Genomic DNA, 15,200 nt, shown 5'->3' with positions numbered 1-15,200 from the left:
TAGATTAATAATAAAATTTAACAAATATTACGTGTAAAAATATTTTGTTAAAGCACGGTTATTTCAATTTTATTTCTGAACGCAACACAAAGACTGACGATTAATGAAAAATTTGTTGCTTCACGTCAGCCAGTCGGCTGTATTTTTAATTATTTTTTCAAAACAACTTCTCTAAAAATATACATTTTTTGTTTATTAGGTAAATCCAAGTATACAATTAGTGTTGAATCATGGAACATCTAGGTATGGTTCAATACATATTTCTATTAAGTTTGTTGTAATGGTTTTTGACAATTTTGTTTGGTCCTCGAAATATCTTTTGTTCTATAATTTTGCTAACTCATGTCACTTTTTAGCGTCTGAAAAAGGAGACACCGCAGAAAATTTAGACCCTAATTCAATAGCCAATGGCAGCTCAAAAGTAGCTGTCGAAAACAAAGCATGTGTTGATAATGGCAAACCGCACATCGAAGCCTCCACTGAAACCGCTGCGTGTAGTTCAGAATCAACAGAAGATTCAATATGTGAGATCCCGGAACAAATCGAATTTACCGTAGTTTTTAATAAAAGTAGACATGACATCACATTTGCTTATGATGCTACTGTATTAGAACTCAAAGCTCACTTAGAAAGGATATGCGGCGTACAACAATCAGCTCAAAAATTAATAATTAAAGGCATGGCCCGGGATAATGTTACATTAAGAAATGCTGGAATAGTGAAAGGTGGCAAGGTAATGCTTGTTGGATCTAAAATGGATGATATACTGGCTGTGAAAAGTGCACCTAAGGTACAATATTCAACAATATTATTCTCTAATATTTTGTATATGAAGCATATTTATGATTTTAAGTTTTTTTCTTCACTAAAGTATATTTTTTCTTTTATAGGAAATTTTAGAAGAAAAAAATAGTAGTCAGTCAAGTAAGGAACCACTGTGCGTACAAAAAATCCACAGAAAAGTTCTTGATAAAGGAATCCCTCCAGATGTTATGCCAGGAATTAAAGGTGTTAAGGTATGTATATTACACAGTATTAATATATGTAAATTACTTAGACATATTATGATGTTAATATAATTTAAAGATTAACACAAAGATATACTTATAAATAAGTTCACATTTAATGAACTTTTATTAATAACATAAAAAAGAGATAAGAGTACCTTGGTACAGTGTCTGACTGTTAGATGTAGTTGAGAGTTCAGTTCCCTCTAGTCTTATGAATAATTAACTAATGAATAATTAAGGGTCTTGAACAATGACAGAATATCATATGTGTTTTATTTTTTGGTGGTTATTTACAAAATAAATAATATCAATTGCAGAAAACACAACAGTTGGGGGTTTGAATCCCACTAGGGTGAATGAATTATTTTCATTTCCTCACTCTTGTAATAATACAAAGCACAGCCACTTTTACCACACAACACAATACATTGAGTGGTGTGTGGGAAACAGGGTAACACTAGGTTTCATCTATTTATCTTGCTATATGTAAAATACAGTGAAAAAATTGAAATTATGTATTAAAAATTTATATGTACAATTATTTACTATTAGGAACCACTTCCTCCTGTGCCATTAAGTGGGATGTTAAATAAACATGGAGGCAAAGTGAGGCTCACTTTCAAACCAGAACAGGACCAACTGTGGTTGGGAACGAAAGAGCGTACTGAGAAGCTTGCCATGACCTCTATTAAAAGTAAATATAATTTCTGGGTGTTAATTAATTATTTGTGATTAACTCAGGAATATATTTATAAAAGAAAAAATATTTACAGAAATAATATAATTCATAATGCATGCAATGATGGTTGTTGCTCTTCAGCTTAAAATATTTTAAACTGCAAAAGTATATGGTGCCTGAATATTGTAAATATTTGTTTTTTATTCAACAGGTATTGTATCTGAACCTATTAAGGAACATGAAGAATATCACATAATGGTGAGTAAAAGTACTACTATTTAATGTTTTATATTTTGTATAGATATTACTTAAAAATAATATAAAAATATTTGAACATAGTGACAGATTTGATGTTTACCTCTTGTAAACCATCCAAGCAATCTAATCAATTAATCCATATGTTCTTATTGAACTATTTGGAAATCCTAGTCACAATTTATTTCCGTTATATTAGCCACTCTGTATTCTAAAAAATTCCAGTACCCTCTGATTATTACTAAAAATTATCATTTGGCAAAAAAGTGATTTATTAAATATTTTTACATTTTTTTAAATGTCATACACAATAGGAAAAAGAAAATTTTGAATTGTTTAAAACTCTATAAAACTTATATGTACAATGGTTTTTATTTTTTACAGGGTCTACAACTTGGCCCTACAGAAGGATCCAGGTATTGGGTGTACTGGGTACCTGCACAATATGTAGAAGCCATAAAGGATGCTGTATTTGGAGTATGGCAGTTCTTTTAATCACAATATTGCATGTGCATCTACCATATGCGATCTACCTGGGTAGTTGCAATATATTTAAAATTGTGGATGTGAACTAATGTGCCCTAGCACATACTACACAATATATTCCATTTTATATTTAGAATTTCATAATAATGATTGAATTATACAATTTTACGGTAATCTAAGATAATTAGTGCTAGGGCTCTCTCTCTATTAAGAACCACCTAAATTATTTCATGTTTAGTCCTTATTTTATTTTATTTTTTTAAATAAGAAACAAAATTCTTTGTTTTAATATATTGTTCATGTTTATGTACCATTCATAGTGGTACTGTTTGTTTTGTGATATCATTATGCTATGTCAATTATATATTGTCCATTGATAATTTGGCATATATCTGGTCAAGTGAGAAATTATTTTTTTGCTATTATGAAATTGCATTATATGCATATTATGGGTTTTAGAACTATACAATAATGCTAACAATGGTAATGTGAACTCGTCGCCAGGGCAGTATTGATATTGTCATGAGCTTATTGTACTTTGTTTCAAAACCTGATCTCGATTCAAACTTTATAAAATTTGTACACAGTGAAGTGAAGGATTGGACGGAATGAAAATCAATCATTTTTTAAAAATGATTTGATAAAACATATTTTTCTGCTGTTTGTGTTTTGTTTTTAAAGTCCAACCAATGCTTCACAGTAATTTGATAATAGGATTAGATAAAAATGTTTTAAACTTAACATGGTTTTATTTGAAATTTCAAAATGCAACATCTTAGTGGTGTAAAAAAATTTAATCACAAATAAATATGACAAAAAAATTATAATTATAGTCCTTAAAGCTAGATGTAAATAGTCATACAATATAATAAAATGGCACTTTAAAAAAATGTATACAGAGAAATAATAAACTTTGGCATCTCGATATGTAAGTAATACTGAAATTGAAGCACTGGTGAAAATAATATAATCAACCATATTCAGATTGCACTGTCAAAGAAAACTGGCCTTTTGGAATAGTTGTTGCATGGTACCAAAGACGTGTGTCCAATAGAACTGCAACAGAAAAGTACTAGTTCTTACAAATCTTATTTTAATATTTATATAATATACATATACTGCTTTTTAAATTGTACTTTTAATAAAAAGTTTTTTAAGCAACTATTTTTCACAAAAAAGTTAATTTCAAAATGATTAATTATTTAAATAGAGTTACGCAAGTATTTTTGAATTGTCCAATTAACATGTAGCTAGCATTGGTTCGCAAAACAGCTCTTCTGAAAAAGAGCCGGCAACAAACTCAACAGTGGCTCTTGTTAAAATAATAATACAACTAGCAATTAATGAATTCTAATGATATTAACTCTACACTTCACACATTTGAGGCTGTAGTGGTGTAGGAGCACAAGCATGTGGATGTCAACTTGGAATGCTATTGATAGTCATATTATGTCAGACAAAAAATATTACCAATATCTCCTGGTTCCACATAATACTGAATCTTCTGACATATTTGTTCACATTCTGGGACAGGAATTACAGTCCATATCTTTTTACCCTTAACTTGCCCTTGCCACATTAATCGGGGTATATAGTCTAACTGAAAATGCATTAAGGGGATAATCATACATTATATATTAAGGTATATTATTTAGTAAGTTAAAGCCATTGTAGCATATGAAATATGAGAGTGGTTTTGATCAACAATTGCTGCAATTATTGTATTTATTTTTATTTACCTGCTCTGTAAACTAATATGATATAGAGTTCCACCACTCAAGGTGTAATGTTTCATGAGTGGGGAATGGAGTGTTCACATTAAGTGCCCCTTGTCCATTATACATACAGGAAAAACTGAAGCTTTTTTTTAACATTTAGTAAAAAATAATATATTTAACCTACATGCATGACAGCTCCTATTTCATATCCAAAGAATATATTTTCAGTTGCAGGATATTCTGCATCTTCTGGCAGAAATTCAGGAATACTGTAGTACTGTCGAATATTTGCTAGAATGTTAGGATGACAGTTTCCCCTAGAATAATGAAAAAATATTAACTGAAATTTAATAAAGTTACAATCTCAATAGTTTATGTTTCAAATACTAACCATCCTACATACCAGGGCTCTTGCCCAGGATCATTGTTTATTCGAGCATCAGGCATCTCAAATACCTGTTTCAGTGTAAAAATATTTGTCTTGAAGTTAAGAAATTGACAGCCTTCTTCCAAGCTCTCATAGCTACCAAGAGTTTCTTCATACAGTCTTTTAAATATATAAAAATTTAATTCTCTGGTCGCTCTCCAGTGTTTTACAGCACTTTTTACTATTATTGGCTTTGAAGAATATGCATACTTCTGTACATAAACAGAACAAAAATTAAAGTTATAAATTTAAAATCGTTGTGCCAAGGAGTGCTCTAGTAAAAATATCGTACCCTAAAATTTTGGCGTGTGATGTTCTGTAGTATAATAGGTTTCGTAACGTTCGCACAATAGTTACAATCGGCAAGCGGCCGCGTCGCTTCCCACACCAAGTGATTAATAGGTAACAAACATCTTGCACTTATTAAATATTCCACTGCGAAACTAGTTATAGTTCCTAATATAAATACTAATACTACTGTTATTATCGCGGTATTTAAACCTATAAATAATGATTTTTCTTTATTATTAACACAAAAATAGTGTCTAATTAATGCTGGATCTAAGCCTTTTTGAATTGCCCGGTACTGAATCCATTTTAGTTTTCTTTGTAAAATTTTCTTTTCTCTAGTAACTTTTTGCATAGTGTCATTATTTCCTTATTTGTAAAATTTCATAGAAATAAGAGCATTTTACAAAACTACCTAATACCTATATTTGTATAAATGTCAAAATAAATTGACAATTATTATTTGACTTCACATAAGCCTGCCTGATCTATGGATTTACGCGTCTTTAATTTTTTTTTACCTTAAACTAGTAATATAATGTTCATATTTATTACTATACTAATAGTTTATTGTGTAACGGTTTCAACAAAATTTTACAATTAAAAAAAATACGGTGAGTAACAATATATCTATTGTATTTTATTGATTTTCAACTGCTAAAAGTACGCGCTATCTATAATATGACAGATGTATATGCTCAAAATAGCATCAGCGTACAAGCACAAAACCTAAGTGAATTTGTCTATGACTTGACCTGACGCTGTCAAGTCAACGAACTGATGAACTTGGCGGTTTCAGTACTAAGTTAGTTAGGTAAAGCCTAAAATGCCTCCAAAGAAGCGTGAAAAAGATAGTGAAACAAATAAAAACTCAAAAATAGACCACTTACAGGCTGACCATGAGTTATTTTTACAAGCATTCGAAAGTAAGTCGCGATAGTGAGTGATGATAAGTTGCATTCTCTTATGTATAATTTGGACATTATATTTAAATATCTGTCTTATTTCAGAGCCTACACAGATATATAGATTTTTACGGACGCGTAATATGTTATCGGTTCGTATTCAACTTTAAATTATTTACAGTGTAAATGGTCTATGAACAATTGTTTTATGGAGTGTTTTTGTTTGCAGCCAATTTTTCTTAACAGGACATTGTCCTATATGAAACGCAGAATGTCTAGGAGTAATAAAACTCGTATTGGGTTTAAAGTAGATTGCTTATTGGAAAAAATAACTTTAAAAAAGAGTACTGAATTACAACCTAATAGTTTAGGTGGTTATATGACTTTAACATTTTTGGGCTTTTATGATAAAAGCTTGGAAGACCCTAGAGATTTTCAAGTCAAAGTTGAAACATTATTATTAAAAATTTGTCACAAGAAAAGGAAAGAAAGCTCATCTGCTATTGTTGAAGTATCAGTAAGTATAATCTGTTAATAATAAACAAGTGTTGACACTGATGATTATAATTTTGTCTTTCTAAATTACACTTATTAATAATTTAAATGATAGGTTGGAAGCTGTTCTGTACCTCTAAACCCCTCAACATCTGAGCCTCCAGCTATGGCATCAGCAGTCAGTATCTCTAGTGACACATTTAGTCCCTCCCAAGGCCCTAATGTCAAGTCTTACATGTTGATGTTAAGAGTAACCGTCACAAACGCCTCAGCTAATACCAATGGTGCTAGTTCTACAGAAATTACTAATGGGGAAAATGATGGTAAGTAAAGACACAAAATGAAGCACCATCAATACATATGATAAAAATATAATATAACTAATCACTCTCTGTATATGGAAAATTCAGCTGTCCACTGTCTCCTGAAGATATATAAAAAAGTTATTGAGTAACTGTTATTGAGGGCAATTACCAATGTAATAGAATCCAAAGTAGTGATTTTTCAAATGTTTGTCTTTATTTATTCTTGCTAATCTCTATAATAGATTCATAAATAAATAGAAGCTACATATTATGTTAAAGTAAATTGCTATAAAATAACTGTTTTATTGAATTGGCTCAAACTTTATCTTTCTATGTATAGATATTGTTTTTAAAATAATAATAAAGTAATTTAGATTAGTAAATAAATGATTTTGGTTTGTAATATTATTGTGATATAAATGTGAATATATTATAAAATGTGCAAGTAAAATAGAAATGCTATACAAGTTTTAACATTTAAACATTCTTATTATAGAACCTTTAACAAAACGTCTTAAATCATCCACTGATTTAAATTCATCAAGTACTGATTGCAAATGGAGTAAATTGTATGGCAGTGAATTGATAGTGTATGACAAACACAATCGTTGTTTACTTACGAATGGTGAATATGATTTAGTCTTACATGATGTCACTCCTGGTGGACGCAGTGCTACTATAGCTAGATCTCCACACAAAGCTTTAATGGCTCAGTGGGAGACTATACCAAATGTAAGTTCATTTTATTATGATCACCTAGTATACTTTTATCATTTTTTAAATGTATTTTCACTCTAAGGACAGAAAAATATTACAATAATATAAACTTTTGAAAATGTAATGGAACAACAATGCATATGAGAAAATACAATCAAAATTTCATTTACAGCGATGATTAGAGATATCTAAAGACAAAAAACAAGGAGAATTATATAGTTATACAAGCTTTATACATTATTATTATATTTTTTTCAGGAAAATGATCTCCATTCGGAAACAAATCCTTTTAATATATTTAAAGTGAGGCCATTATTAAAGTTAAAGCTAAGTTGGAGTCAAGAGCCCACAAATGGTTTAGTTAACAGGCCCAAACTATATCAGGATACAAATGGTGTTAAAAAAGAATCCAGTTCAGTTAAAGATAAACTTTCTACCCAAAAGTGTTCTACTAGTGAAATTAAAAATGGTATGTATTAAATAAACTTATTTTTGTTTATCTTATTATTTATACTTAAAATAATTTAAACAAAACTCAACTCCGTTGTTTGCCTCGATACCAGAGTGAAGAAATGGAAATACATACTAAATAAATATTTTATTTCCTCGAGTGGGGATCAAGTCCATAACCAGTGGCGTTTACAGTCACACTTTGTGCCCCTGCTCCCCGACTGGCTTTCATCTGAAATAATTTGTCTTTTTTGCATATCGGTATAAATGTATGTATGCCAAAAAAATGTGTAAATTATTTGTCTACACTTATATGTTCTGGATATGTATTTAAACATAAAAAAATGGACAACATGGCACAGCAACACTATATCTTAATGTACAGGTGCACCATCTCCGTATTTATTATTTCATTTTACTCCTTTGGCATGGTAAAGTCACACTGTGTCATAATAGGCTTACTGTGCCCTGATTGTGATTTTTTTTGTGCAATATTTTAAAATCTCTTCTATTCTCATACTTCAGGTGAAAAATTAAAACAAGAAACAAATGAAGGTGAATCAAAAAGACAACAAATAATATATCAATTTCTATACAATAACAATTCGAGGCAGCAAACGGAGGCTTGTGATGATTTACACTGTCCATGGTGCTCGTTGGACTGCGGGACTTTGTATTCCTTGCTCAAACACTTAAAATTGTGCCATTCAAGATTCAATTTCACTTATTTTGTGAGTTTTTTAAAATATTTATTTATAATATATGTATATACAGATGGCTGACAAATCGACACTATATTTGGTCCACATAGCATATTTAAAAAAAAACTAAATAATGTATAACATTAACATGCTGTGCACGGTGGGTGGAGCTGAGCGAAGCTACGTGGCGCCAAATTTTCTGTTTTGTCCGCACGCGCTGGGTTAGGTTAGTCACAGTTTAATCTGTGCGCGTCAAAACGTTCCACAGACTAACTCGATGACCATTAACTCAAAAACTACAATTACAATTATCACCAAAGTACTTCACTGTGATCATGGTGTCTTTCACAACATTGCTGCAGTATAATATATTTATTTATGCAACATGTATTACAGTTTATTTTTTGTACGGTTATAAATTTTATAAACGTAAAAATTGTGTCACAAGCCATAATAATTATTTATTGATTAATAATTTTTATTTTAAGTATCGTTCACCACAGACATAGACAGACGGACGGACAACAAAGTGATTTTATAATTTTCCTTCTAGATCAGAAAATGAAAGAGAAAACTAGAACAGAAATTTAAATTATTTTTATTTTCTGATCCAGTGGGGAAAATTAAGTAAAACGTGGCGTTGTGTTCTGTTTGTATGTCTAATTTTAAAATATTATAATATAATATAAAATATTTAAAATATATATAAAAATCGCATTTCTAATTTGTTACTGTTACTTCGCTTTTTGTTTTAATTTCTTAATCTACTTTATTCTATTAAAACACAACATAATGATATTATGATGATGTTCGTTGCCGACAGCCGATCCCGGGCGGCGCGCGCGTGGACGTGTCCATCAACGAGTTGTACGACGGGTCGTACACGGGCTCGCCGCACGACCTGATTGCGGCGGCGGGGAGGGGGGGTGCGGGCGGTCCGCGCGCGGGCCCCACGCGCCGCGCCTGCCTCACGCATCTACTAGTGTGGCGCCCGCGCGCGCGCCGCCGCCCGCAACGACACAGCTTGGCCGAGTTCCTCGAGCTGGAGGACAGCGACGTGCTTGACGCGCAAAGGCCCTACCTCACCGGGCACAATAGGTACTGGCTAAACAAATCAACATATAACTTGCCTATTGAAAAACATTTGTGTTACTACCTCAAGCGATTTTTTTATTTTATTTTTTTTTTCTACGATCTGATAAAGCAAAAAATAGCTTAGAGCTGGAGAAAAGTGATGTGCTAGATTCGCAGAGACTGTACTTCATGAGGAATAATACATAATGGACTTTGAATATTGTGTTGGAAATAACAATATTGGTGAAAACAATTTAAAAATGTTTAGATTAACCTTTAAAAATACTAAAAATATTTCACTTAATTCCAATTAACATTTTCCAGGTTATATCACCATACTATCACTTGTCTACCTGTATACCCTAATGAACTGGACATCGACTCAGAAAGCGAGACAGACCCGTTATGGCTGCAACAGAAGACGATGATGATGATTGACGAGTTCACGGACGTCAACGAGGGAGAGAAGGAGCTCATGAAAATGTGGAACTTGCACGTAATGAAATATAACTACGTAGGTGACTGCCAAATACCGCTCGCCTGTCAAATGTTCCTACAGATGAAGGGCAAGGAGCTGCTGGAGAAAAATTTATATAGGAACTTCATACTACACATGTGTTCACTGCACGACTTCGGACTACTGAGTCCGGTGGCGCTGTACCAAACAGTGCAATTGCTCAACCAAATGCTGGCAGACAATGCCGAAGCCAAAGAAAAGATGAGAGAGTCGTTGAAGGCGCAACGAGAACATTGGAACGCGGTGGGGAAATACCAACAACCTGTGATTATAGAACAAAAGCAACCGACTACCACTGCCAAGCTGAACAACGCTGAAGCATCCCCGTCAGTGCGGAGAAAAACCTCCAACTTACAAAACGCCAATAGAATGGCGAGCAATTTCAACAAATCAGCTAGTCCGGGGCCGAGCAATGAAAACAAAAGAAAGATGTCCTCCGGCAGTATCCAGAGTCGCAAACGATCCTCCATATCGGAGAGAAAAAGCTCTGTATAGCGAATGTTCAGTATTTAATCGGTTCAAGGACTGGTCTCCATGAGGCTCCACCTGTCTACAGGATCTCTCTCCCGTATGCGATCGTCATCGTAATATCACACGATATTGTCATGACTAGTTAATTATTTCGGCACTGCCCGTTGTATAAGCTCTAGAATTCTAGATTGTTCTAGGTTGTCCATTAAATGGACGGCAGTAGTTAAGTTTTCTAAATTATGTATGTAATTTCTTTTGCCGATCCTGGATCTCTTATTATACGCTGTGTTCCATTTACGTAAGAATATACTCGATAATAGCGTAATGAATATTCAATAGACTGATTGAATGAAAAGACTTCATACTAAGCTCACAATATGAACAAACACATGTTGCTATCTTTTAAATGCAATAATCTCTTCTCATAGTGACTCCATGACTACTTACCAGCCATATATATCATTTTTATAGCGTCAAGGTTTATCCAGCATATAGAAGAAGTAGGGTAGGCAACGCGAACTTAGTGTCAAGACACTCCTTTCCGCACAATTACCGAGACGTTGCGTGTGAAATTATGCCCCCTACAGGAAATCAAACCCACAGCCGTCGTGTTTACAGTCCGACGGCGAGCCGCTGCGACATGACGGCCTTTATTATTAACATGAAGTAATACTTAATTTATATACTTATATATTATAATATGTCATTTGCCAGGCAGAAGAAGATATTATATGCCATTTGAATTTTGGATTTGGACTCGCTAGATAGCTGATGTTATCGATCGGAGGTATCCCACGTTTTTGTATACTGTGATATGAAATCAGGCGCGGTCGCAACCTAAAATTTTGGGGGGGTCACTAATATAATGTGTCCAGTAAATTGCTAGTTAATAGTTATTTAAAAGATTTTGGATATTTTAAAATTAACATGGACGATTTTGGGGGGGGGGTCATGACCTCTGTGACCCTAGGACCGCGCCTGTATGAAATAAACCAGGTCATATAGTATTGAATATATACAAATTTTAAACCCATCGAAACGAAGAAAATGATAATTTAAAAGTTGAAAAAAAAATATAAAGAAATTTTGTCTCGTAATTGAAATTTGACGGTTTGTTGTATGAAAATGGTAGTTGCTAGTTAAATATGTGCTGTAGCTAGCATGCATTTTAAATGTTTTTAATCTCTACATAGGTCATTATTTTAATGATAATAAAACTTAAGTACACAATTATATGAGCTGTTTCTTAAATTGCTTTATTAATAGTCAGTCTCGATAGTAATATCAACGTAATGTATAAATGAAATTTCTAATATTTTTTGCTACTATGGGGCTGTCTATTGATTACGTCACACGTTAAGGGAGTTTGTTAGTGTCAATGGAGTGGGACATTGTATGACAAGACGAGAGTAGCCCTCAATTTTATGATGTCGTATCTCAAAGTAAATATAATACAATTTAATTTTTTTTTTTAGGTTTCATAAATGTGACTAGCTAGGACGTTAAAATATCATGATATACGTGTGACGTAATTTATGAATCGCCTCAGTTCAATAAACAATATAAAAAACGATTCACAATACATTTAATATTATAAATAAAGAAACTAGCGGGTATCTTAAAACATAGTTCAAAGATAACTTTGGGATTTATATGCACTTTTGCATGGCAACGTTAAAAGACTGCAAAGTTCTATTGCCTTAATATATCCTCAATCATGTGCTCGAGTGAATGATGTCCGATTGCTATTAGTGATGGGCGATTGTGAACGATTTGTTGTGAGAATGAATGACTTCATTTTCGACATTCAAATTTAAACATTTTTAATTATTTTGTTTTAATATTTTAAGTTATTTATAATATTGTTACACATATCTAAATTTATGTTCTTTTTTAGAGAGCGAATATACGGCGTGATGTATTTACGATATTCGTTCTTATCGATCATGGTCGCCCATCTCTAGTTGCTAGCAAGATTTTTTACAATAGTATTAGTTGTGTGTTTACGTTAATTGTTTAATGTATTTCCATATTACAAGGAACAATTGAAACTATTTTGTTATTTTTGTAACATTGAGTAATTTCTGTAATGATTTGTACTTATGAAATGAAATATAATTATTATTTTTAATATACTTTTGTTTCATTCGTAAATATGAATTGGTATCTTAAATATATGTACCAATACCAATAAATATGAACAATTTGTGAAATAATAAAAAATGTAAGAAAAACAAGCAAGTATTCAGAATATGTTTGACTAAAAAATAGTTGACGATTTTTTCTTTATATATTTTTACTTAGCAACGTATCCCTTATAACCTGGATAACAAAGTTTCAGAGGGAACCTCCGCTTTGTCTTGTTGACATAGCGAGGAAACGTAAACTAATCATTCCCTTGAGTGGAAATCGAACCACTCGTATTTACAGTAAGACTTATGAAATTGATATAAATTAAAGTGAGATTGGGCATAATTTAAATAAGACTAAGTATGGTCTCTATTCCATAATTTATAAAGATAAAAAAAATATTTGTGACATGCAAAATAAGAACAATCAAATTGCAGACAAAATAAAAATGAAAACTGTTTGACAGAGATCGTTAACTGAAATTCATTGTTTAAATATGTCAAATTCAAAGAATGCTAACAAAATAACGGATAAAAGTAGATTAGAATTGCAGAAGACCGACGACAATGATAATAAAGGTAAAAAATATGTATTTAGTATTAGTTCGTGAAAAATAAGTAAAATACTAGTAAATGCAATTTTTTTAGGTGAATTAAGCTACATTCCAAACGAAAGCAATAATTATGCTGGTAAGTGAGACTTTACAATATTTCATTTTTATACACTTAAATTGAAATTATAAATTAAAAAAAAAATACTAATTTCTGGTAACTAAATAAAATATCAATATTATTATTAGGTATGTGTATTTTCCTGTGCGAATGCGATTTTTATATAAATGACGGTAAAACAACTACAAATCTGACCATGTCAAAATTTCATTTATAAATGTATAAATTATTGGACGCTACAATCAAATTATACCTAGTTATATATTTAGTTTCTTTCCAGTGACTGTATCAAAGAAACTCTCGCCGTCTGGTGAAGATACCCAGTGTACTGTTCAAAAATCCTTCATCAGTATCCATTCTACAGATCATCTATGTCAAGTAGACACCACCAATATTGCTAACTTAGACGAATGTAATGTCGAAGTTCTCAGCGTAAAAGAGGTCTTCCCTTCAACTTCGGAAGAAAGTGTATCAAATGATGAATCACCAGTCCGTAGAAAGAGAAATGTTAAAAAGAAGCCACCTAAAGCAGATAATATACAAAAGTCTGGCCACATGCCTTTAAACAGTAAATCCTGTACAATATCGGTCTGTCAAGACGAGGCTATGCAAGCTCAGACGTCTGTTCACTCCGAATTAAATGCACCTCCGAAAAATACGCTCTACGTAACAGGCAGTAACCCCGGCGAACCCAAAATGTCTTATCCAGATCCACCGAAGAAGATGTCCAAAACTGTATGCTTGAATTATGTATATCTTTTTATAACTATTATTTTAACTATACGTACTGGCCCGAACTAAGTATAGAACAAAATCTTTTGTAAACAATAAAATTAAAAAAACACGCTTATTAGTATTGTGTTATCGTCCTGGAAAGGACATTATATTGCATCATATTATTAAAATATTGTGTCGTCATCGGATCCGTCTTCCAATTTTAAGGCCAACCGCCAAGAAGTGGGTCCAAAAAAATACCTAGTGTTACATGATTTTTATATAGATACATAGGCACTGAGTAAAGCAATCCTTTTAATTCTTTAATATAATATTTTTTTCAGATGAAAAAATTCCTTCGCAATATAGACAAACACAAGCATGATCATATAAACAAAAGTACGGGGAACGTTATAAGCAAGCTGACTACAATGCGCGGCATTTTGAAAGATGGCCGTTGCGTTCCCGAATGCACTGGGGATTCGTCTTTACAGGATATTGATGATTATAACACAGGTTAGATAATATATTTTAATACATTTTCTCGGAGTAACCGTATCCTAGTAGGAAAGCTGAAAGTATATTTCCCTTGAAAACTATTAGTGTCTTGGTTACCTCTTAGCAGAAGTCTTGAAGTCTTCGTAAGTTTAAACAATTTTCTAAGAAAAATGTTTTACTCTGAATATATTCAAAGATATACAAGATATAGGTATAATATACTATATATGTATGGTATGGTAAAAAATATAAATAATGTACAGTCATATGTCTATAATAGCAGGTGATTTACCATACGCGATGAGTATTGAACCACAAATGAGCTACACAAAACAAGCATCTGACAAAAATGTGTCATTTAACACCCAAGTAGTAATCGTGCACTTTACCGGCGATCTCTGTGTGGGACAAAGCATCGAAACGTTGAGCAAAGAAAAGGACCAGCAAGCTAGAAACTCTGAACTGCGAAGAACATTTTTAACTAAATATAATGAACTTTGGCCTACACAAAAATAAATTTATTTTGATAATTACTTTGAAATGTTGGCACTATTGTACACTACGAGAATTCATTTTTTTTTTTTTATTATTTACTAATTTTGTATGTCTAAATTATAATAATGTTTTGTCATGTTTATTTAATAGAACACATACCTATATGGTTAATTAAACATTTAAGACGTTATGGT

General features: G+C 32.0%; 4 protein-coding genes across 4 annotated transcripts; 3 read left to right on the top strand and 1 right to left on the bottom strand.

Annotated features, from left to right (window-relative positions):
* Positions 1 to 82: 82 nt before the first annotated feature.
* On the top strand, positions 83 to 3,171 carry LOC146537587 (ubiquitin domain-containing protein UBFD1-like). The gene is made up of 6 exons (XM_085188100.1): positions 83 to 243; positions 357 to 790; positions 891 to 1,016; positions 1,563 to 1,704; positions 1,901 to 1,947; positions 2,329 to 3,171. The coding sequence occupies exons 1-6, from the start codon at positions 231 to 233 to the stop codon at positions 2,437 to 2,439; spliced, it is 873 nt and encodes a 290-aa protein (XP_085044226.1). The 5' UTR covers positions 83 to 230; the 3' UTR covers positions 2,440 to 3,171.
* A 34-nt stretch (positions 3,172 to 3,205) lies between these two features.
* LOC146537586 (uncharacterized) lies at positions 3,206 to 5,339 on the bottom strand. The gene is made up of 5 exons (XM_085188098.1): positions 4,868 to 5,339; positions 4,540 to 4,787; positions 4,333 to 4,465; positions 3,901 to 4,030; positions 3,206 to 3,486 (listed from the first exon to the last, which is right to left on the bottom strand). Exons 1-5 carry the CDS (start codon positions 5,216 to 5,218, stop codon positions 3,401 to 3,403), a joined length of 948 nt encoding a protein of 315 aa, XP_085044224.1. The 5' UTR covers positions 5,219 to 5,339; the 3' UTR covers positions 3,206 to 3,400.
* Positions 5,340 to 5,500: 161 nt separating this feature from the next.
* Positions 5,501 to 12,631, top strand: Su(z)12 (Polycomb protein Su(z)12). Its single transcript, XM_085188088.1, has 9 exons — positions 5,501 to 5,789; positions 5,874 to 5,920; positions 5,998 to 6,285; positions 6,379 to 6,586; positions 7,065 to 7,300; positions 7,544 to 7,754; positions 8,261 to 8,466; positions 9,260 to 9,534; positions 9,835 to 12,631. Exons 1-9 carry the CDS (start codon positions 5,690 to 5,692, stop codon positions 10,520 to 10,522), a joined length of 2,259 nt encoding a protein of 752 aa, XP_085044214.1. The 5' UTR covers positions 5,501 to 5,689; the 3' UTR covers positions 10,523 to 12,631.
* Positions 12,632 to 12,825: 194 nt separating this feature from the next.
* On the top strand, positions 12,826 to 15,188 carry LOC146537584 (uncharacterized). The gene is made up of 5 exons (XM_085188242.1): positions 12,826 to 13,206; positions 13,276 to 13,317; positions 13,580 to 14,034; positions 14,358 to 14,529; positions 14,792 to 15,188. Exons 1-5 carry the CDS (start codon positions 13,125 to 13,127, stop codon positions 15,025 to 15,027), a joined length of 987 nt encoding a protein of 328 aa, XP_085044368.1. The 5' UTR covers positions 12,826 to 13,124; the 3' UTR covers positions 15,028 to 15,188.
* Positions 15,189 to 15,200: the final 12 nt, after the last annotated feature.

The sequence above is a fragment of the Heliconius melpomene genome, chromosome 7 (assembly GCF_056956725.1).
Source record: "Heliconius melpomene rosina isolate 202511_hmr_F chromosome 7, ASM5695672v1, whole genome shotgun sequence".
NCBI classification, from domain to species: Eukaryota; Metazoa; Arthropoda; class Insecta; order Lepidoptera; family Nymphalidae; genus Heliconius; species Heliconius melpomene.
Note: the sequence above shows the minus strand (reverse complement) of the source record. Positions and strands in the feature narration are given on the sequence as shown.

Bases quoted from the DNA above. Each gene is read 5' to 3' on its own strand.
- LOC146537584 (XM_085188242.1), top strand. From the start codon at position 13,125: ATGTCAAATTCAAAGAATGCTAACAAAATAACGGATAAAAGTAGATTA. The intron at 13,318-13,579 runs GTAAGTGAGACT...GTTTCTTTCCAG, and splicing joins CGAAAGCAATAATTATGCTG to TGACTGTATCAAAGAAACTC. The intron at 14,035-14,357 runs GTATGCTTGAAT...TATTTTTTTCAG, and splicing joins CGAAGAAGATGTCCAAAACT to ATGAAAAAATTCCTTCGCAA.
- LOC146537587 (XM_085188100.1), top strand. The intron at 1,017-1,562 runs GTATGTATATTA...ATTTACTATTAG, and splicing joins CAGGAATTAAAGGTGTTAAG to GAACCACTTCCTCCTGTGCC. The intron at 1,705-1,900 runs GTAAATATAATT...TTTATTCAACAG, and splicing joins TGCCATGACCTCTATTAAAA to GTATTGTATCTGAACCTATT.
- LOC146537586 (XM_085188098.1), bottom strand. From the start codon at position 5,218: ATGCAAAAAGTTACTAGAGAAAAGAAAATTTTACAAAGAAAACTAAAA. The intron at 4,788-4,867 runs GTACGATATTTT...GTTTATGTACAG, and splicing joins TCACACGCCAAAATTTTAGG to AAGTATGCATATTCTTCAAA. The intron at 4,466-4,539 runs GTTAGTATTTGA...TCATTATTCTAG, and splicing joins GAGCCCTGGTATGTAGGATG to GGGAAACTGTCATCCTAACA.